A 22,720-nucleotide genomic window follows, 5' to 3' on the forward strand; every position below is an offset into this window, starting at 1 on the left:
ACTTTTAGTTCAGAAACATACAAATGAACCAAAAAAAAAAATAAGCAGCATAAGGTATTGGCAACAGAACCAGACCAGAAGCCAGAAGACCTGGACTCCAGGTCCAGCTCCCTCACATCCTGATTGGAAGACCTTCAGCAAGTCACCCTGCTTTCCTGAGCCCTACTTTCCTCTTCTAGAGTAGGATGGTGTCCACTCAACAGAGGGCTTTGCTCTGCAGGCTAAGATGCCAGCTCTGACCTTGGGCGTTGCCAGGCATACTCCTTATTCCTGCCAACTGGGCAGGTGAGAAGAAGTCAACTGTAAATACCCGCACCCCTCTCCGAACGCAGGTGCGGATCTACACCCAGATCTGCTCCCGCCTGCCGGGGAGGGAAGAGAGCAGCCCGTTACCTGCTGCTTGGCAGATTCATCCTGGAAGCAGGTGTGCTGGATATAATAGGCCCCGATGGCCTGGTACTTCTCATCCTGGGAGCTCAGGTACTGCACGGCCTTGGGGATGGTCAGCCCACTGCACTCGATGTCCTCACTGCAGATCCTGCAAGGCATGGACGGCGGGGGCGTGTTACAGGGTGAGCTGGGAGCCCTGATGAGGGGGCCCAGAATCTTCCCTCACACACCCAAGCAGCCACAGCCTCATGTCCCTTCCAGAGGGCCAGCCTAAGGCCCACTTGGAGAATACCCGCCGGACCAGCTCCCCCAGAAGGGCAGAGCCTACTGCATTTCCCCTCTGTGGGAACACTGGCACCCTGGTCTTGGGATAAGGTCCAGGCAGCACAATTATCTTTGCTCTGAGCAAAACTCCACCCTATTCCCTGAGGGAAAGCCCTCCACCTATCATGCCATCCGTCATGTTTGCCCTTGGCATTGGAAAGATGGAAGAGAATGGCTGTGAGCTTGTTCCTTCGTTCCTTCCATCCATTCATCCATCCCCACGTCCAACTGGCTCTTCTCACCCCCCAAAACCTCGCACTTCCTTCCCATCCTCAGGGTGACCACGTTCCTCCTGATCAGGATCATTCTTGGGTGATAGTCACCAGAGACCCCCACAGTTGGATCCCTTCTCCAGACTCCTCCGACCAGCACATTAGTCTTTAGCCAGAGAAGTAGTCCTAAAAGGCAGCCTTTCCTGTGTCCTGCTTCCGAAGACATGGCAAGATCACTGAGGGCAGGGGCAAATCTTCTGTGAAACCCAGTCCTACCCCATGGGTATCCTTCATCATCTATAGACGGAATCTCCTCCTCCTTCATACTAGACTCAGGTTCCGCCTTAGTAGGTGCTCAGTAAACAGTCATAGTTTTAACTAGGGCAACACAACTCGGTTTCTGGAAAAATCACCCAAAGGGTAGAGCTCTCTGATGCTGAGTTAGTAGCACCCCTAACTCTCACCTGACTCTCACCTGGCATCCATCAGTCAAACATCTAAAAAGCTTGTTGCTCAACCCCTCTATATCCTATCTAGGCCCTCCATTCTGGGCCTCTAGTTGGGGACAGATGTTGCCTGATCAGAGTCTTCAAGGGAGAGAGATTTCTTATTTATTTTCCAAATTATCATAAAAACATGTTACAGTCTTCAAGTATAATTTCACTTTAGAATGGGGTTCTGCTTATTTTCAGCAGAGTGTGGAAAGAGCATATGATATAGAAACAGCTGTGTGGCCTTGGGTGAGCTACTTGACATCTCTGTGTCTTGTTTCCTCCTCAGGAATGCTAGTTCCTTCTTGGAAGGGGCTGTGATGGTTAAAGATAAAGAACACAACACTCCTGAGGCTCCAAGAGGAGTGGACTGTGTAGCTCCAGAACAGCTCTGGGCTGTCCTGTCAGAGCTCGCCACAGAGCCTAGCATGTAATATTTGCTCAGTAAATATTTGCCAAATAAATGAACAACAATCATTAGGTGACAAAGAATAGTTTTCAGATTCCTGAAGCTCTGATGCCTGAAGGACAGGGTCACTGTCACTCACAGCACTGTGCACGGTGGCCCCAAACCACCCTGTGCCTAGAGCTCTTCCCCCACCCAGGATGGGGACGTGGGGGAACTGGGGGCTCTCATGCTAGTCAAGTGCTCTGCCACTGAGGCGCGTCCCCAGCCCTGCCTGTGGCTCTTTACCCAATGGGTTCTCCTTGGTTCCCACTGGGCAGTGGTCTTTCGACCTTTGTGGACAGGAGCTGTGCTATGTCTGAGCCCTACATCATGTCCCTCAGGTTTTTGTCTATCTGGCCTAACTGTCCTTTGGACTTCCTGTTTTAGAGCACAGCCCATAACCCGTTCTAGTTCCATCATTGACACCAGGGCCTGTTTCTTTGCTTCCGGTACAGATGGAGATGAGTGTGCCTAAGATCAGAGGCTCTCGGACTCTAGCGTGAACCCCAGTCACCTGTGGAGCTGATTGGAACACACACTGCTGGGCCCCTCTGGCGTTTCTGAGCATTTCTATCACATTCCTGGCTGACGCTGGCGTTGCAGGTTGGAGGCGTTCACTTGGAGAACCACTGGCCTCCTTGACCATCTCTAGTTAGTGAACCCTCTTCTCATAACCTGCCTGTGACCTTTTAATCTAAACACTCAATATCTGGGTTCTGTCTTCCTTTTATGCTGAACTCCCTGGGGTCATGGCTCATCAAGCCGGGGACTCTCCAAGGTGCTGCTAGCAAAGCCTCTCCCCACCCCTGGGAACCCCTTGCAGAGGGAGCTGGGCTAGCAGCGTGCTCCTTACTTGGCCCTGCCCAGCCCCCACCCGGCCTAGCAGCACTCACTTGGAGCTGGCTCTCGAGTGGCCAAAGGACAGGTCCTTGTTGCAGGAGATAGGTGGCACATAGACAGGGTCCTGCTTGGAGGTGCACGAGGGTGGGCGCACCGGGCACTTCTTGATGGCCTTTTGACCGCTGCAGGTGCTGTAAAAGCTGTAGCGGTTCTGGGTGGTCTTGTGGCCCTTGCTGCCCAGGGTGCCCTTGCGCAGGGTGCCCCTTGGATCGCAGTAGAGGTCGGGCTCACTGCGGCTCGCCTTGATTTTCTGCATGAAGCAGATGTCACTGCCTGCACCGGTGGTGTTGCAGCTCCCGCGGGGGTAGTACCGGTTCCAGTTCTCCATCTGACTGTAGGAGCTGAAGCGCCTGTTGTCCTGCTCCCGCTTGAGCGTCCCATTGTAGATCTGGTCAGGGAGAGGGGGAAAGCTCAGTCAAGCTTCCTGACAGGGGAGAGACATTTCTTATTCATTTTCCAAGTTAGCATAGATACATGTTATGGTCTTCAAGTATAATTTCACTTTAGAATGGGGTTCTGCTTATTTTCAGCAGAGTGTGGAAAGAGCATATGATATAGAAACAGCTGTGTGGCCTTGGGTGAGTTACTTAATGTCTCTGTGTCTCGTTTCCTCCTCAGGAATGCTAGCTCCTTCCTGGAAGGTATCCTGCTGACCACAGGACACTGCCCCCACCATAATGTTCAGAGAGTCCCAGAATGTTTGGAGAGGAAGGAACTATAGCCATAATCTGCTATATTTTTGAACAGTGAATTTGGACCCCTTATGGATTATGTCACTTAGGAGATTGTGCTCAGCATTGTTATGAATACAGAATTGAGCAATATTCCTGGGAATAGAAAATACCAGAGTGCAATGAATGTAATAATGACACACATTGTTTTGTGAAGAGTGAGCAGCTGCTGGGTTGCAGCATAAAATGTACTCCTTACTATGGGGATCCAGTCCAGAAAGTCTGTCAGCCACCGATCTGGCCACACAGTCCAGGTGGGGAATTGCAGACCCAGAGAGAAGAAGGCCTTCCAACAGTCATTCCATAAGGCAAGGACGAAACCAAGACTTGACCTTGAATCTCAAGACCTGGCCTCATCACCTTGAGCCATTCCCAGATGCCAGCAGCTTCTGACACTGCCACTCTCTTTGGTCATTTGTACCTAGTGCTTGGAAACTTGTATCCTGGCCAGGACTATTTCCCACAATTATTTTCTGTGACATTCTTCATCTTGCTTCCTCTCTGCAAGGGCAAGAAGCAAATAGTAATAGGTCCTCTAGGGAGAAACTATCAAAGACTGAAAAGGGATGGTGTTCTTGCTCCCTGAATGCTCTGTTTAAGGGACTGCTTGCTAGGGGCCACCTGCAATAAGGAGGTGGGCCCCAGGGGGCTGCAGGGAGGGGCACAGGTTGGACCTCCAGGTTTTGCTTTTGGGCTACCAGGAGGGAGAAGCTGGGCAGAGGCTCCATCCAAAAGGACAACGGACCAGGGACAACGAGGTGCCCTGGCTCTGTGTGAGCTCCTCTGGGGGTTAGCCTCCATAGGAGGTGCCTGCGGAGGCTTGGTGGGAATTAACTCTGGGACAAAACTGTCCAAGGAGAACTTTCCCAGGAGCTCACAAGCTGGTGGGTCTGGCCTGCTGGGACTTGCTCCCAGACTAGAGGATCAACACTGAGCCTGATAAAATGTCTCCATACAGGTGCTGACTTGGGACTCACCTTTGCTGGGATGAGACAGGGCCAAGTTCAGCCCAGATCCTCCCTGCCCCACCCAGAGAGAAGGGCAGAGAGAGAAGGGGGGTGGGGGGGAGAACGAGAGGGAGAGAGCATGGGGTGGGGTGTGGGGGGAGAGAAAATGAGAGGGAATGAGAAAGAATGAATGTGTGTGTGTGTGTGTGTGTGTGTGTGTGTGTGTGTTGGGAAGGTCCTTAGGGAACCGGGCAGTTCTCCAGAATGCAGGACCTGGCCACACAGAACTAGAGAGGAGCTGTCCTTCCGCTGGTCTCCGTTCAGTTCTGCAGGGGAGCACAGAGAACAGGAAGTTCTCATGTTCAGCTCCCAGAAAGAGGGGTGTCAAGCTACTCATTGGAAGTGGTATTCAAGAGGAAGAAGCCACAGGCTGTTAACGTTGGCAGAGGCAAAGCTCGTCCCCTTCACCCACACACCCAGCTGTGCACTTAGGCAGGTGCGATCTTCCCCAAACTGGGTCAAACCAAGCACCCCCAAAGGGAACTGGTGCGTGGAGGTCGAGAGGCAGAAGCAGACAGTCACAAGGCCGAGGCTAGGGGAGCAGCGTTCTGAGCACGGGACACGGAATGGGCACCTTGCAGACGACATGCAAAATATGCAAGGAGGCAACATTCTGAGTCTTCTCAGGGCCTGGAGTGTGGCAGATGGCATCTGAGAAGGAAGACCAGTGCTCCTAAATGGCAGGCTAAGCCTTGGGAGGAAATGCAACAAGGAGCTCCCTTGTTCTCAGTAAATGACACACCTGGACGTCATCGCAGACACTGATGAGGAGTCCAGACGCTCTCCTGGCCCAAACCCAGCAAAGATGCCATCACGCTGATTAAGCCTGACAGAGGCTTCAGCCTCTACTCCCATGTGCTGGGAAAAGGAGCGGCAGGAAGCCCTGGCGGGTCACAGCGATGGTGGGCTGCCCTAAGGAATGGGTGCTGGCTGCACCTGCAGGGGAGCAGGCAGGGTGCCCGAGGAAGGGATGTCCAGCCTTGGGACTGATTTTCCAGCCTCCGCATCAGTCACACCCTGGTGGCATCGCCCACTCCTAGAAATTCCACCCAGCTTGCAGAGGCACCGTGCTGGTGGGCTCTGTTGTATGGTGACTAAGGACAGTTGTAAATAGCTTTCTCCCATCACTGCGGCCCTTGGCTATCACCTTGACGAGCAGGAGACAAACTTAGCTAGACCCTGTCCCCCGGCTCCAGTTCAAGGAGCAGGCCTGGGTCCCCTCCACTGCTCAGATGAGGCAGGCCTCCTTTAGATCTCCCTGCACAGGTGGCCTGAGATCAGCTTTGACCTGCAGCCTAAGTACTCCTCAAGCCACGGGGCTGGGACGTACAGAGCAGAAGACCCAGTGATCAAGAACACAGATGCTGGGACTGGACTGCCCTGGCTATGCCATTGGCCTGATGGGTGTGGCCTTGGGCCAGTGACTTAAGCTCAGTATGCCTCAGTTTCTTCATCTGTATAACTAGGATTATAATTGCACTCAACATACAGGGTCACTGGGAGAAGTCATGGACTAATGTTTGTAAAGCATCTAGGACAGTATGTGACACAAATGTTTGTTCAATGGAGACATCTGTATCCTTTTGACTCTCAGACTGGGGACAGGCTGGCTGCCTTTAGGCTCTGGCTGAGGGTTTGACATCATCCACCCCATACCTGAAGAAGCTGCCAAGTTAGCACAGAGGGGATCAACCCAGGAAGCCAGCAGAGCCCAGGAAGGAAATGCACCCAGGATTCAGAGCCCCATCTGGTCTTACTCCAGGGCACACAACCAGCCCAACTATGTTCAGAAGAATGGGGGCACCTGGACCCCCGAGATGGCACACCCAGAGTGAAGCCAAGCTGTGTGTTGGAAAGATGCAGTGTTACGAGGTGCTTATGAGGGTGCTGTTAGCATCTGCGGCAGGACAATTCTTCATTATGCAACAGGCCCCAAGTGTCAAAGGATGTTTAGTGGCCCTGGCCTCCAGGCCCTAAATGCTAACAATACCTTGCAGTCATTGTGACTAGCAAAAAGGTCCCTCCCACATTTCCAAACACTGTCTTCCATGTCTCAAGTGAACAGCTGCAGCCAAAAGAAAATGTGGGGGCAGCAGAGTGCAGATGTGCCCACAGCAGGTGGGAGAGCTTTGTTGCCAATGCCAGTCTCCAGCCACACCCCCACAGGTGGACAGTGATCTGCTGGCAGCCTCCTGTTCTTTGAATGCAAAGGACAGTGACACACACATACACACACATGCACCGTGTTTGGTTATCTCATGCTTCCTTGGGAAACTCCAGCCTCAGGTGGGATGGCCCATGAATGAGAATATTCTAGATTAGGCACTCAACTTCCTGGGAGCAGAGGTGACCATTCAACCAGACAGAAGACTAGACTGGACAGCCAGGATGCAGTTAAGGTTGCATCCAAAGGCGTGTTTCTCCACCACTGGGCTCTTGAGGGTCCACCCTGGAATTCATAGCCCAACGCAGGCCAGGGAAGGCTGCTTTAGCAGGAGTCTCCTCTAGTGAGTCTCTATTCTGCTCAAGGTTCTGCCAAGGACCTGGGTCATGTGACTCAAATGGCTTTCTCCCTTCCTCCCCTTCCTTCTTGGAGAAGTATGGTGTTTCAGCTCTCTTCCTGTTCCTCTTTAAGTCAGGAAGCTCTCTGAGGCCCACCCCTTACTTTGCAGGCAAGTCCTAGAGGGTGACTGGACCCAAGTAAAGCAATCCCAGCCCAAGATCCAGGGCCCCAAAGACTAGGATGTAGGTAACTTCCCCTGGAGAGAGAACTGTGCAGTCTGAAGAGACTTCCACATAAGAGCTCCTGTGTGTCCAAGGTCATAGGACAGGACAGGAACTAACCATTCAGGAAAAGGTGGTATCTTTCTGTCCTTCCATCTGAGAATCCTTTCTGCCTCCCCCACTTTGCACCCCCAATGCCCAGACTGTGGTCCTGGGTCTCCTCAGGTTACTCATGGGTCCCTCCCATCCTCAGACAAAGCTAACTTGGCCTTGCTGGAGAGCCTAAGGTGTCTCTGCTACTTCCAAGGCAAGCTATTCCTGGGCCCAGGCTGACTGTCCGGCCATCTCTTCTCCTCCCCACACATTCCCTTTGACCCGACCCCACCCTACTTCCAGATATCAGCAGTGTTGCGAGTTGAAATTCTTCCCCCGCATGCCCAGTTGTCTGAGGCCTTGTATTCTCTCTATTGTCATTCTTCCAGACTCTCAGGGGCACAGATGCCCTTTATTGTGCCTAGAACAGGGGTGGACTCACAGCAAGTGCTCATGGAAAGGGATCCTGGGACTGGCCAGGAGAATTTGTGCTGGGGATGGGCATTCTGATTGCTGATGGGCACTGGGGTTCCCACAACCTCCAGCATACAGCGGAGCCTCCAGAAGCACAGTGAGCTGCGAGGGAGGCAGGAAGGCCCTGGACAGGGTGAGCCTGCCTGGTGTGCAGCGTAGCCTGCATTCAGCCCACCATGGTCTAGGATTCTTCCCTCTACCTCCTGACTTGGGTGACAGCCACTGGCTGGCAGAGCCCAGAGAGTTCTATTCTAGCCCTGGCTAACTGAACAGAAGCTGCCTGGTTCTCTGGGAGCTCCGAATGTGCTGCGCAGGCCAAGATGAAAAGAGTGTCTGTGTCCCCAGCTATTAGCCCATTTTGAAACCAAGCTTCTGCCAGCAAGGTGGGGCTGGCCAAACCGGCTCTCCCACAGGATACACCCTACTCTGCCCTGGGAGTCACACGCCCAGCAGAGTGCCCAACACAGCCATCTTCAGAAAGGCAGTCTCCCCATGCCCTCTTCATGAAAGCGGGCACACACATGATTTCACAGGGTCTTCACGCCGCATGGGCCTGGGGAGGGCTCTCTTGAGAAAGAACTTTGATTGAAATCCCCTTGAGGACAGGTTCCATTTGCCATCTTTCTAGCCCCCACCATTGCCATTCAGTGCCCACTGAGGGGCCCTTCTGCAATATGCACACAGAAGCCATCTTTCATCTTACTGGGGCTTCGGTCGGGTGTGGGGGACTGGACAGAGCTAGCCTGTCTTTAGCAGCAAGGTGCACATCACACCCAGCTGGGCAGCTCTTCTCTGAGCTTCTCTACTGGCTGGCAGAGCTCAGGTCCTCTCCCAGCATGGTGCCCTGGAGGGGCACGTGGAACCAGGGAGGGTGGCACCAGAGGGAGGGTGGCTGCTTACGTGGATGTCTGAGTCAGCATGGGAGCCACCAGGGTCTGAATCACCAAAGATGGGACTTCAGCAGGAAAGTGTCACTCCCTGATTCCTCTGGGCATGGATCCTTCTCATGAAGCGGGGCGCCACCCTGGGATGAGCCTCTTTTTCTTTACTTGGCACACTGCTTTGGACAAGGCAGTCACACAGTTCAGAAACCCTGAGGTCTGGGCAAAGAGCAATCCTATTTGGCCTTGGAGGAGGACATGGTGGTAGGCCTCACTGTAGAATCCTCCAAGGCAGAGAGGAGCTGTGCCCGCCATTCCATCATCAGGACCCTGAGATCATCAGTGCCTATAGGACACAATGCCAGGAACCACCTGAATGGCATTTGTGAACTGAAGGGCAGTGGCTGGTGGACAATCATGTCTGTCTATCAAGAGGAGGCACAAAAGCAACTTGACACAGCCCAATGCTGGGGTGGGCAGATTTTGTCACCTGAATTTTTTAAATGTAAAACCAGGAGTGTTAAAGACCATCCCGAGAGTACAGACTTTACTAGAAACCTCGTTAATAACGGTCAGCATCTTTTATACTCTCCAAAGGGTAGAAACTCTTAGTATGCGTCCATCAGCAAATGCTGACAAACATTTGTGGATAACAGAGGACATGTTTCCTAAAGTTTTCAGATAACTGAAGTCAGATAGAAAAGACCTACAAAGCTCCAGGCTGCAGCCTGGGGGTGTTCAGGGAGGTCAGGAATCTGGGGTAAAGGCTTGGCCTCTTGGGCTCCAAGGGGTTCAGAACCATAGGAGTTCCTGGTGTCCAGTAGGAGGTGCCCAGCTGCAAGTAGACGCTCGGTAACATCTGCTTGTCTGAACCATTAACTGCGCCAACCACATCACCCAGCTTTCTCTGCACCCTGCACCCTGCCAGGTCTCTAAACCACAGGAGAGCAGATCCTCTGAAGTGCTCCCTCCACTTGGAAGCAGTAAGTCTTCTCAGCCCTGGATACTCCTAGGATGGATGTGGCAATAAGAGCCTAAGGTTTCCTATATAGGTATCTGTTTCCTTCCAGAAGGGGACTCCCAGGCAGGTGTCTATCACTACAGATGCAGCTGACAAACCCCTGGTCGTTGGCCATCTCTTCCATGAGTTCAGACAAGTTGGAGACCCGGCTGTCCAGCCTTCCAGGAGCCCTATGTTCTGTGGTCTTGGCTTCTGGCTTTTGAGTTCCAGCATCCAGTGATGAGTCATCCCAGGGAGGGAAAGGCGGGAGAGCCATTCCAACACGAAATAACGCCGGGAGTCTTGGATGATGGGCCAGCTCCCCAGGAGAACACACTTGAAGGTCAGAAGGACCCCCTGGGCCAGCTCCCCTGCCCCATGCTGGTACATCAGGGGGAGGCTGGCCATGCATGGAGCCCGAAGGCATTTCCCGAACCCACGAAGAGGAGGACCAGAGCCTAGGGTGGAAGCATCCTCAAGGGCAGACTCTTACCTTGCCCTAAAGAACTGCCTGGAGACCAGTGGTGTAAAGAATCCACCTGATTAGATAGTCAAGAACCTTGCACATGAAGGGAGGGGCACTTGACCAGACTCTCCAGTGCTGGGGTAACAGATCTTCCCCGGTACCCAATGCTGAGCAGGTGTGCTGTGCATACACACACACACTGAATGTACACTCACACACTGCTGCACACACGGCCCACGTACTTACAAGGGACACACACTTTTCCAGGGGTGGGCTCAGGTAGGGAAGGTCTTTTGAAGTCCCTCGAGCATGTCCTAGAGTGCCTCAGCAGGGTTGTGCTTTACAGTGTGCAGAGGGCTTCCTCCTGAGCCTCGCAGCACCACCTACTCTCCCACCTGTCAATGAGGTGTCAGGGCAGAGAACTGTGAGCCCATGAAACTTGTAGAACTTGAGGCTTGTCCAAAGCCATGGGGCTAAGATGGCAGGCCCTGACCAAAGCTTGGTCTCTGACCTCTTTCCTAGGCCCTGCCACTACAGCCTGGTGACTGGAGCAAGGTCTAAATGGTGAAGAGTTCCCTCTCTAGGAACTCTACCAGGGTCTCTGGCCAGTTGCTGTCCCAACTCCAAGAAGACCCCCTCTCCAGGCATGTCAGGCCTAGGAGGTACATGTTCCTTCTGGCTGGTTGTTAAAGTCCTTGGAGATGTTCAAGGGTTAGAGGTATGGTTTGGTGGTAGAGCACTTGCCTAGCATGCATGAGGCCCTGGGTTCCATCCCTAGTAAAAAAGGATGAGGAGGAGGAGGAGGAGGAGGGAATGAAGAGCGTAGCTGCTCCACTGTGTGACACAGTTCTACTAGTATACCAAAGATATGGACTGAAAGCCACTTTGGCCCAAGGGATGCATGTGGCAAGGGGACCCTGCGATCCTAGAACCATAAGAACAGTGGTGGGGGACAGAGACTGGCTCATGTCCCTTAACCACACTCTACTGCAGATGCACCACTGCACAGACCCAAGCTGGGCTGCACACATAGGGGCTGGTAACAGAGGCTGAACTCTGGAGTCTCCTGGAATTACTCAAGTCTTGCTGAGGTTCAAGTTCAGGGAGCTGGGCCACTCCACTCCAAGTTCCTGGAGAGATCAGGAACTGGGAGGCAGGATGGAGGGATGGGTCACTGACTGGCACTGAGCACCCCATTCTGTCCCCAGCACTCCTGAGAGGAGCTTAGGGTCATAAGAGAATGTGGAACAAGCTAGGGGATTTCCTCTCCAGGTGGACAATCATCCTGTTAAGCTCAGTGCTCAGCAAGCCCCTATGGTGCGGAACCTGCAGAGTCAGAAACACCATCTTTACCTGCTCCATTGAGAGAAGTATTCAGCCAGGTGTGGGCAGGTGGCCTGGGTGAGGGGCAGGGCCTCAGTTGAGTGCTTTCCTCCTTGGCCCTCTGCCTGACCTACTGGACCATTGTGGTAAAACTACCCTAAAACATTAGCTAATGTCCCCAAGTCTCCCCCATTTGCTGCCATGCACCATTGGCGGCTGCGAGGTGACTTTAGGGGACTCAATAACATGGCAATAACTAACACTGAAGCATCCAGAAAGCTCTTTGCTTTTCCATTTTGAAAACCACAAAGAGAAAACTAGGTGGGAGGCAGGATGTTTCCTCAGTACTTGCCAACCTCCCTTTCTGAGCAAAACCAACCAAAATTTTCTGCCAGGTAAACCTACCTCACTAGAATTATATCATATTCTGTTTCTTCCTATTAATTATTTGTTGTTAAGATCATGGTTAGTCTTCCTTTATGGCAAAGAATTCTGGTTTTCTCTTTTTAAAATTTTTTTTTTTCATTTGAGTTAGTGATATAGTTTCCTTTCAAAAGAAATGCAGTGAAATCTTAAAGTAATTCCTTGAAAACAGGTAAATAACAGTTGGTATGATGATTTGGGGAAAACTGTGACATCAGAGGGCCATGACCCAATGTTCAGGCAACATGAAGGCCCACAGAGGCAAAGGGAGTGCCGTGTGGCAGTGGGGAGAGAAGCTGGCCAAAGAGTTGGGGGACTGGGTTCCAGCCCTGGTTCTTCCCTTGTCTAGCTGTGCAGCCTTGGGCAACAGCTTACCTCTCTGAACCTCAGTTTCCCCAACTACAGACTGTCCTGTAAGGCTTCTGGCATCTGGCAGTCTACGGTTCAGCCGTTGCTGAAGTCACAGCCTCCTTCCTGGCCTATCTCAGTCCTGTCTTTCGTCCTTCCAGGCCCCGCCTGGTGGGTAAGGTGGGGGTGGGAGGGGAGGAGCCACTGCTGGTCTCTCCCCACCTGTGTCTCTATGCCCCCCACACCCCGCCTCCTGATATGATTTTGTTTTCAGCTGAGTTTGTGCTCCTGGGGCAGGCAGGCCTCGCAGAGACTTGCCAGGGCCCTGGGGGAGAAAGCTGAGCCTCACCCTAGCAAGGGTGGGGATGGCCCTCCCACCCACTTGGGAAGTGCTGCTGCATTTGTCTCACTGGGGCCCAGTCACAAGAGAAAAATTCCCTAAGCAGCAGAGAACCAGCAGAAGACTTGGCATCCCCAACCTCCACTTGGTTTCAGTGGCCCTTTTTGGTGCCCCCTGCTTCTGTGGCCTCCAGCTTTCCCAGCAAGGCAGAAGAACAGACTCCCTTTTCTCCCCAACCCCTGCCTTGCTGGTCCTTCTTCCCCTCACTTTTCACACCTGACCTCAAGTCCACGGGGACTCAGTTCTGCCAAATCTACCTGTGAGTACCAGGCGAGCCCCTGCACTGTTCCGAAGCTTAATTTCCTGCAAATCACTGGAATGACAACACCTGGTTCCCTACTGATCTCACACAGGAGGAAGGATCAGGCAGAGACGTGAGGGTACGAGGGTCTGAATCTGTGTAGATCCAAAACGCTCCACTAGCTCAAGGGGTCATTGAACTAATAGGGTCCCAAGGATGTGAGAGCTGACTAGGAGAATGTGGCCCAGGCTGAGTCACAGCCCGCACCACTTACTACCGAGACCCCAGGAGCCCCGTTCCCAAATCTCCGAGATTCCCGGCACTACGCTTGGGGAATCACCTGGGCCGACCCCTTCATTTACAGAGGAAGCAGGTCTGCAGAGGTTTAAGTCAGCCTGTGTTGTGAGATTTAGCTGCTAATTATATCCTCTCATATGCTGTCATTCCATCTGCTCGTTGTTATTAACTATATTGTAAGGACTCTAAAAGACTTGCTAGTTGTGTCGTTTTTTGCCCCGCCCCCAAGGAACCCCAAATAAGACTCCACTAATTTCTTCTGGAATGAAATAAAGAAACTTATAATTACCCTCCATTCTTCAAATCTTCACTCTAAAGTTTCAGAGGCTACACTTGAAATACTATGTGACACTGGGATTGCGGGGAGAAGAGAGAAATGGTTAAGCTTTTCCAGAAACTTCCTTTTGGGGGGAAGGCACTATCCCATTCTCTTTGGCCAGAGAATTATTCCACCTCCCAGTACTTGGTCAGAATGGAAGCGACTGAGCCCCTGGTGTATTAATCCAGGTATGAGTGTGCCCAGCCTGGCCAGAAGCTCAGGGCTCTCCACAGGTGGACAGGTTTCTGTCATCTCAGTGGAGAGTGGCGCTCCTTCCTGCCATCCTTCTGAGAATGTCTGTGACTGTGTCCTGGGCTGGCTCTGCCTGATATTTCCCCAAAAGCCATGCGGCTGTCATACTGAGTTTCTTGGCAGTGACATCTCTCCCTGAAAAATCTGCCAAATTGCCCAGGCTTCCTCCCGCTTCCCCACGAGAGACCACACACCCAGGACCAGGACCTTGAGGCTCTGCTGCTCCTCATCAGGCCAGAGTATGGGGGAGGGCTAACGTGCTCGCTCAGCTCTGAGGCACATTGGGAGTTCCAGGCCCTTAGCGACTGGCTGCAGGAGAGAGGCTGGCTAGACCTCTGGAGGTGGCTACGCACTAGCAGCTGCCCACCTCAGGATGATGCCCATTATTGTAAACAGTCAGAAAAGCACTATGGGGCCACAGCCCCAGGCCCAGGAGCACTCCTCCTCCACCTTCCACCCCTTGGTTGGACAACTTTCTTCTTCTTTTCTTTCATATCCAGTTCAAAGTTCAGTTCCCACAGGAGCCTGTCCCAGTTTCCTCCTGGAGGACAGCATTTGCATGTGATCACCGGAACATGCACTCCTCCTTTGTAGGCCTCCAGTGCTGACACCGAGTCGGGGGCATCCTCCTGGTCCCCCTCAAGGAAGGACAGAGTACGATGTCAGAGCTGCCCAGATGCTGAGCAGCCACCTAGTGTTGCTGACGATACACCAGAGGCCCAGGAGGAAGAGGGCCCACGCCAGACACCCCAGGGCAGTCATGGAGAATCAGCCCCTGGACCAGTTTCTCCCTTCTCTCTACTGAACAGGCATCCCTGGCTAACCCAGTCTTCAGTCAGGAGAAGGGGCCTCAAGTCACACTTGCTCTTCCCATGCAGGGAAAAGCAGGCACAGAAAGGAAGTTCCTGAGTTTGTCCCCAATCCTAAGGATGTCACAGACTTCTCAAGGTGGCTTATAAAGGAGAGCCCATGTCCAAGGGACCCTCCAGACATAGATAGATATTTGCCATATGCTTCTGCTACACAGTTTAAATATAGGGAGTGTCCCCGTGGCAGTGACTTGTGCAAACATACCACACGCTCGGCCACCGCCTTCTCCAGGGAGGGCGCCCCTGGGAGCCTCCCTGTCAACTCTCTCTCACTTACCTCCGTTCTCTCTCCGAGGCACATTCTGTCCCTTGGCAAGTAGAATCATTGCCTTTTCTTGTTGGGTGAGAGCCTAGGGCCCTTGCGGGACCCTCCTATCTCCTAGGGCTGGGTGGGAGTGAGTCATGAGCTGGCAGCAGGGAAACTGAGTTGGCAGACACATCAATCACTCCCTCATGGAGCAGGATCTGTGCCTGCATGGGAGCAGGAGGCTGCAGTCTAGTCTCTCTTCCTCTCACCGGACTTCTCAAGAAAAGACAGAGGCCCAGCCAGTGCTGTCAAAGGAGCCCAGCTCACACACCTGGACCGCAGCGTTCAGAGTTGAGAAGGGGCGGGGTCGGGGGCAGAGGAGAGGGTTGAGTCTCAGTTTTAATTCGGCGTAGTTACTCAGCAGAGCTATTTGCTGTGCCTCAGTTTCCCCCTCTGTAAAGCTAAAGTAAATGCAGTCTTACTCTCCCTCCTCTTGTAACGGCTAATTAACTGGTGCCTGGAGATGCTCAGATGAAAGCAGAGAGGAACTGCGAAGCCTTCATCCATCCGAGGCCTGAAGCAGAAATCTGGGCCGGAGGAGCTGACACTGCTTCTGACCCTGGAGAGACCATGGGGGTTTGGCTTTGGGGCCCTGCAGCTACTGAGTCAGCTTTCAAGCTACACAAAACCCTAAATGAGTCCTTGGCTGGGATTAAGGGCAAATGCCTTGCTTCATTGTTGAGAAAACCAGGGCCTAGAGGGGCGAAAGCCCTAGTTTGTAGCAGTCTGACTGAGTCTGGAATCCAGGTCTTCTACTGCTGATCTGATATGTCATATCCATAACTCTCCTACTTGCCTTTGAGATAGGAACTTTCAGCCATTTCAGAGGTGGGTAGACTGAGGCTCAGCCAGATTAAGAACTTGACTAGAGTCACACAGCTTATTCAGGGGAAGAACCAGGACTGGAATCTAAAATTCCTGGCCAAAATCCAGAGCTCATTTCTTCACACTAAATAGTCTCTGGGCACAACCTCCATTAGCCATGGATTGGTAAAGACAGTCTCTTTCTGCTGCTTCTAGGACAACGGTCCTGCCATGTTTCTCTCTGGAAGTCCTGCTATAGTACTTGGCCCATGACTCTGTCATGTGGACGGTCAAGCAACATGGCTAACTCTGAGGGTAAAACTACCAAGCTGGAGAGCACTGCATTTGGATTTTCCATCCCTCACTGAAACCTCATGCAAGCACAGCTCCCTCGTCTATAATAAGACTCACACAGGTTGCTGCAGATCCAGAGTGGGCAAGATCAGATCTCCTCCCGGTAAGGGTGTCTCCAGCACATGGTCTTTAAGATCCTGTCATGATGGAATCATCAAATACTAACATTCGATTAGGTGAGGCGCTGGGAGGAAGATCTGGTACAGAGGCAGAATTCTCCCTTGATAATGTGCCTGGAGATTCTCCCTCTTAAGCACATCAGGCTGAATTGAACTGAACATGGGTAAGCATGGTGGTCACCACAGCATGCCATGTTCCAGACCTCCCAGCTACTTTCCTCTAGGATTGAGACTGTAGGAAGGATGGCCCAGTCCAATTCACAACTAAAGAATATTTTACTTGATATGACTCCCAGAAGAACTGAATGCTCAAGGTGAGCCTCTTAGTTTGAAAATAGAAAAACTCTTTAGCACTAGAGTTGGTAGAAAAGGGGATTTCCATCTTTAAAATATCTTTTTAGTTGCAGATGGGCACAATACCTTTATTTTATTTATTTATATGTGGCACTAAGGATCGAACTCAGTGCCTCATACATGCTAGGCAAGTGCTCCACCACTGATTTACAAACTCAGTCCCAGGGGTTTCCATCTTAATTCTGTATGCATGCCCTGGGAATCAAGATTATCCACTTGCTTCAGTCTCATTAGGGATGAACCCATGTGACAGAAACCTATTTTCAGCTTTGGAATAGAAGGCTGTAGCTTCCACTGGAGATTCTTACTCTTAAGCATGTTAGACAGGATTTAACTGAGCGTGGTCGAGTGATTTAATAAGGTGGTCACCATGGTATATAGAACCCTGGCTATAGCTCATCCTGATCTTAGCTGACTCAGAGGAATGTATTCAAGTGACCCATTATAAGGACAACTAAGATGAGCCAAAATCCTCCATTTTCTCACCAGAGATGGCTGTGGCCTAAAGTAAGTCTTCTTGGGTCCCTAGCATAGGACGAAAATGCTTAAAGGAGTCTTGTTTTTAGTACCCATGATTGCCAGACTTAGCTAATAAAAGCACAGGACATGGAATTATATTTGAATTTCAATAAACAACAACTTTTCAGTATTACTGTGTTCCCAAATATTGTTCTTTGGTGTATTTTTTCTGGTAACCCTACTTTGGCTTATAGCCAAGTGAACCCGGCTTGAGTCTAGGAGGGCAAAAGCATGAGGATGCCCTGCTTCTCCTGTGGGAGCAAGGATGGCACTCAAGGAGAGTAGACTGGTTGGAGAGCAGAGAGGGGAAGGAAGAATGAAGGAACTTGAACTCACAGGTCTCTCGAAAGTTCCTAGAACATGGGTGTAGTGTTAAAATCTGAAAATCGTGAAAGCCCATAAAAAGGTCATCGTAGAAAGGGCAAATGTCTGGGGGTAACAAAACAAACTCCATCAGGTTGGGAGTTAGAGGTCAGGGATGGAGGCTGTACCATTAGGCAGACGTGTGATCTTCAGGGAGTAGTTTGTCCTCTCTGGGTCTGAGTTTTCTCACTGTAAAATGTAAACCTTGTTGGGACTCTAATATCCATGAGTCTGGTTCTGAGGACCAGAACGTGGGAGCTGAGTCTGTCCATCTGAGAGACCAGGCAGTGGGGCTATGAACGGCCTTATCTTTTGCCCCAATTGGCCAGCTCCCTCCAATCCCTGAGGTCTGCAGGACTCGGACTCCAGCACTGTTCCCCAGCAGATCCTGGTCTCTGAAGGAGGAGGCTGGGGTAGCCAGTAGAAGTCAAGAACTGCCTGCACCAATGACTTTTTTGGACCAGTCTTTTCCTTAATTCCCTCTGTGCTTTTTGTATGTCAGACTTTGTTTTAAGCCTTACAAGACTCTCTACAGTCAATTGCTAAATCTGTGATATAGGTGATCATAGAATAAAATAGGATGATGGGTTTTAAATTAAAAGGTTATTGCTGATAGAGTATAAAGCAAAACTATAAGGTAATACTTCATATATTTAAATAAAATATATGCTCATTGGTGACGAAAATTTGTCATTTGAGGATGGGTCCATATTTGGAACTTAAAGTGGGTCAAACACAGGTCATGACAATAAAGAAATAAGACTGGTTCTTGTATGACTCCTAAAATATGTACACTGAAGACAGCTCTATTTTAAAATGTCAAAGCCAGGAATGGTGGTTTGAGCTTGTGGTCCCAGCTACTTTGCGGGAGGCTGAGGCAGGATAATTGCTTGAGCTCAGGAATCAGGAAACCAACCTGGGCAACATAGTGAGATCCCATCTCAAAAAAGAAAAGGAAAAAAAAAAAACCAGAATAAAAAATGAAAACATTTGGAGGTTCTAGAAGCATTTTGAGATTTTGAGCAGGCACAGTACTGGTGTAATACTGGAGGGCAGAAACTAATACTTGCACTCTCTCTCTGTTGACCTCTGTGCTTCTCCCAACTTGACTAGAAGTTCAGTGCGGGCAAAGCCATAGTCTTTTCAACTGTCTCTGCAGTGCATCTCAGTCATTGCCATGCCCCAGCAATTGCTCAATATCATTTGGCTGACTGAGTAAATATGAAGTGTCTGCAGGAAATGGTCCTTCATCAGCTCTCAGAAGCTCTTGAAAACATGCTGACGACGCTCGTGCTGTGGAGCCACACCCTGCGCCCCACGCTCCCTGCCTTCACCTGCCATATTGGTTTCACTAGAGGGTGGGAAATAAAACATTCCATGCCAGTTGTACCATCCATGGGAAAATCCCACAGGCATGGGATTATCTCATGCCACAGATCTCTATTACCATTTTTCCCGCTCTTCTTCTCCCTAAACCTGAACCCCGTTTGGATTTGCCCAGTGCTCAACTGATTATATGTCTGGCTCCAATATCAATTATTCCACTTCCTCTGCTTGGCCCCCCTCCCTCTGCCAAATCCTCGTGTGTGCTCAGCTCTTCCCTGTTCCCATAGCCTCTCCTGAACTGAGAGGAGACGGGACGTGCCTCAGCAGCTACCCTGTCATGAGTCATGTCTGCCATCCTGCCAGCAAAGGAGTGAGGAGGGTGGGGCCTGAGGGTGCGGGGAAGGAAAGGGATTTTCACTGGTTGTCAGAAAATGGGCACAGGGAAGGGTGAGAGCATTAAAGCTAGCAAGACAGCCGAGGATTGAGTTAATTAACCAGAAGCAAAGCACTCAACATGGGCCACATGAGGATGGATTTTAGAAATACCTCTTCCCAAAGAGTTCCTCTACAAATTTCCATGGTTACACTGTCCATTGGATAACCCTCACAGTTAGTGTGGAATGATATCAACCTGTGAGGAAAGCAGACTCTTCCACTTTATGGATGAGACAACTAATGTCCAGAGTGGTCCCAAGAGTGGGGGAACCAGGATAGAATGTGACATTTCTAAGATCTGACCTGGTAACATCTGGTATGTAAAGACACATAACATCTGTATTGTCAGCATGATTATTCACTTGGATTGCTGGGCCAGCAACCTGTCTTCTTTGGGTTTCACCTAATCCCTTTACCTACATTACTAAAACATTTTCTCAGAGTCTGTTTGGCTATCACCCTTTGTGTCAAAGCCCTTTCACATCTGTGCTTGATCTGCCAGCTCACTCGGATCCGTCACCCCTAGTGCATTCATGTTAACCTAAGAGTGACAGCTGACATCAAGAATCATTAAAAAAAAAAAAAAAAAAAAAAAAAAAAAACAAGGTTCATCAAACTTTAGCAGATTTAATTCTCTTACTTTTAGTCCCCAACTAATATGTGAGAAAGACACAGCTACTAAAAATTAGCCTCCCAAAACTGAATCAAACCAATGACGAAAGAACACCACACTCATAAACCACCCACCTCCTTCCTTGCCCAGGACCCCAGGATCTTTGACAATTAGGAGTGGCATGTAGATCTGGAGCCCCAAGAAGACAGAGCCCCAGAAGTGACCTTCATCCCCATCTCTACAATGTCTTACAAAAGGATCCCCAAGAACATGACAAGCTAAAGTTGAGATCGGTGAAAATAAACAAAAGTCATAGAATTTGGGGACTGGGAGAATTTTGGGGTGCCTGGTACCCATGATTTTAGAGTAGAAGAAAACTATACTGGTTTGTACAATTATATCAAGAGCACCTACCGTGATGCTTGTCACAGAGTTCCGCTCAGTAAGTATCTATTCAGTAAATGGGGAGATGGGTAGAGTGGGTTGAAGTCACATAGGAAGAGATAGATTGAACCAGGATTAAGGGATCTAGAATAATCTCTACCCATATGATTTTTTTAAAATATTAAGAATTGTTGTAATCTGTTTTTTTTTAATGCATATTAGTTCATTTAATCCTGACAATACCTTCACATAGATTTTGTTATGTCTGCTGAACTTGAGTCCTGGAGGTTGAAGTAACTTGCCCAAAGTCACAAGCTTAGTGAGTGACAGCTCAAATTTGTCTGACTTACAAATTTAAGCAAGGATCCACTCCAGCACCTACCTCTTTCGGCAGGAGTCACTGTAGTGGACATGTTCTCCTGGCCTCAGGGGACCTTCTAGAGTCCCTCCTTGGCTATCAGTACACACTACAGAGGGAATATCTTTCAAGATTTTCCTAGAAACAGCTAAACTGATCTATAAATTGACTTTGAGAATTCAAACTTCTTTTAAATACACGATTGAATCAGACATATTGGAAAATGGACTTTTAAAATGCTTTTCTTTATGCTTTGTCCAAAGTATTCATTCAGATATAACCAACCAGTCAAATATGAGACACATGCTGAGCCACCTACAAAAGAATTGCAGAACTGATGACCCCTGACCCACTAGCCAAGACCTCTATCACAATTTCTTAGTAACCAGGGCGGGCTTTCTCCACCTTGAATCCCAAATCATCCCCAAACATTTCAGGTCTTTTTGAATGAAAGCAGTTCCTTACCGGATAGCCCCACGAGCCATTTCCTGCCTGGAACTTGGAGTAGTAGCTGCTCCGGCTGGTGGTCCCATAGTTATTGTAATTGTCAGTCAAGCCATCGTACATGGAACCTGGAAAGCAAAAGAAGGGGGTTACCACAGGGACGGCAATGATGTTCACCCATCCTCCTCCTAGGGCATCCCCAGCGTCCAGATCCAACATGCCCATGGAGGAGTCCAATCTGAGTTCCTAAAGGAGGAGGGTGGGGAATCTTCATCTCCCTTCACAGCAGGGGCCAAAGGGAAGGCCACCATGCTGTCACAGGGAGGACACTGAGAGTTTCGGTCAGCGTATTTTGGAGGGTCTAATGGCTCCCCCGCTGCTTTAGGCTGGTTGACACGTACAAGTCAGGAGCTGGGCCAGAGGGTCTTGAAGCACTGCGGTTCCAGTCCAGGGAATCATAACTCCGTATTCCACAAAGATCAACTTCTCACTTGGGGAAGGCAGGCAGGATCTCGACATTTCAGGTCCAGAGCCCCAAGGTCAAAGCCACAGAGCAGTGAAGGCTGATGAAAGTCTGATTCTGGTCAGGACTCTGGATTCAAACCTAAGCCCGGCCCCAACAGGTGACCAGGTTACCTTCCGCCCCTTCCTTCATTTCTGAGGCTCTCCAACTGAAGAGTGAGCAGCGATGAACCTCAAAGGACTGGCGAGGATTAATTAATGTTTTCACAGTGCTTGGAGACCCACAAATGACAGGCTCCAGGGGAGGACAGAGTGTCATTAGGGTTATTAGGGGCAAAGTGGCTTTGAATCACAGAAAGCAAAACTGGATTGGGGGTTCCTGGTGGGACCACCCCACACTTCTCCCTTTCACCAGATTGTTGTGGGGGCTCTAAGGGACATCCCCAACTCTGCAGAACTCTCTCATGACTTTACGAACATCATTTCCTTTGCTGAATCTGCCTTCCCTCCTGGATCACAACTATTGAATCTCACTCATCTTTTTAAGCAAGCTCAAGACTCACCTCCTTCAGGAAGTTCATTCTGACCAGCCTCTGGGCACATACCGCCCTGACGTCTGAATCCCTCACTGCCCATTCCCTCAGCTAGACTGGGAGTTCCATGAGGGGCAAGCCATGGATCTGCGACCCAGACTTCTAAAGCAGGTCTTGCACCACAGTCTTGTTAAATGTGGCCTCTGGGAATGAAGGTAAGAGGGATCTAGCAAGAGCCTCCTGGCAGGGATATGCACATTTTTTTTCTCTAAAGCCATGGTCACACTCCCCATCTGAAACCCTGTCTCGGGGGAGGAACACTGGTTGGTGGTCTCCCTGGCCTATAAGCTTCTCCTCTTCTGCCAAACCTCACTAAGACTTCAAGAGTTTTCCAGAGGACTGGATGGTCTGAGCTGAGAACAGTGGGAATATCAGAGGGGCAGTTTTGGAAAGAGGTTAGCATCCCTTCTTGGGGCCACCTCCTCTCTCCAGTGCCATATGCCCATACATAGGTCACAGAAGAGGGCACTTCCCCAACACCCATTCCCCATCATGGGAGCCAACAGGCATTAAGGCTGTTGGGCTGTGGCAGTCACAACTTGCTCTGGGAGACTAGGGGTATTGAAATTGATCCCGTCTGGCACTTAGGTAAGTGACATGCTTTCTCTGGGCCTTAGCTGATTCTTTTGTAAAAAGAGGGTGTTGGCTTCTCTGCACCCCAAAGGTCCCATA

The 22,720-nt window shown here is 50.5% G+C and overlaps 1 protein-coding gene across 2 annotated transcripts in view; it reads right to left on the bottom strand.

The window, feature by feature from the left end:
* The window catches only part of PKP1 (plakophilin 1), a 46,468-nt gene that overhangs the window by 14,753 nt on the left and 8,995 nt on the right, over positions 1-22,720 (bottom strand). For both annotated transcript variants that reach the window (XM_079106023.1, XM_079106022.1), the window contains exons 2-4: positions 21,015-21,121; positions 2,759-3,153; positions 394-538 (exon numbers count right to left, since the gene is read on the bottom strand). In XM_079106023.1, coding sequence (XP_078962149.1) covers positions 394-538; positions 2,759-3,153; positions 21,015-21,121 — 647 coding nt within the window. The remainder of the gene's footprint in view (positions 1-393; positions 539-2,758; positions 3,154-21,014; positions 21,122-22,720) is intronic.

The sequence above is a fragment of the Sciurus vulgaris genome (assembly GCF_902686455.1).
Source record: "Sciurus vulgaris genome assembly, chromosome: 12".
Classification (NCBI taxonomy): domain Eukaryota; kingdom Metazoa; phylum Chordata; class Mammalia; order Rodentia; family Sciuridae; genus Sciurus; species Sciurus vulgaris.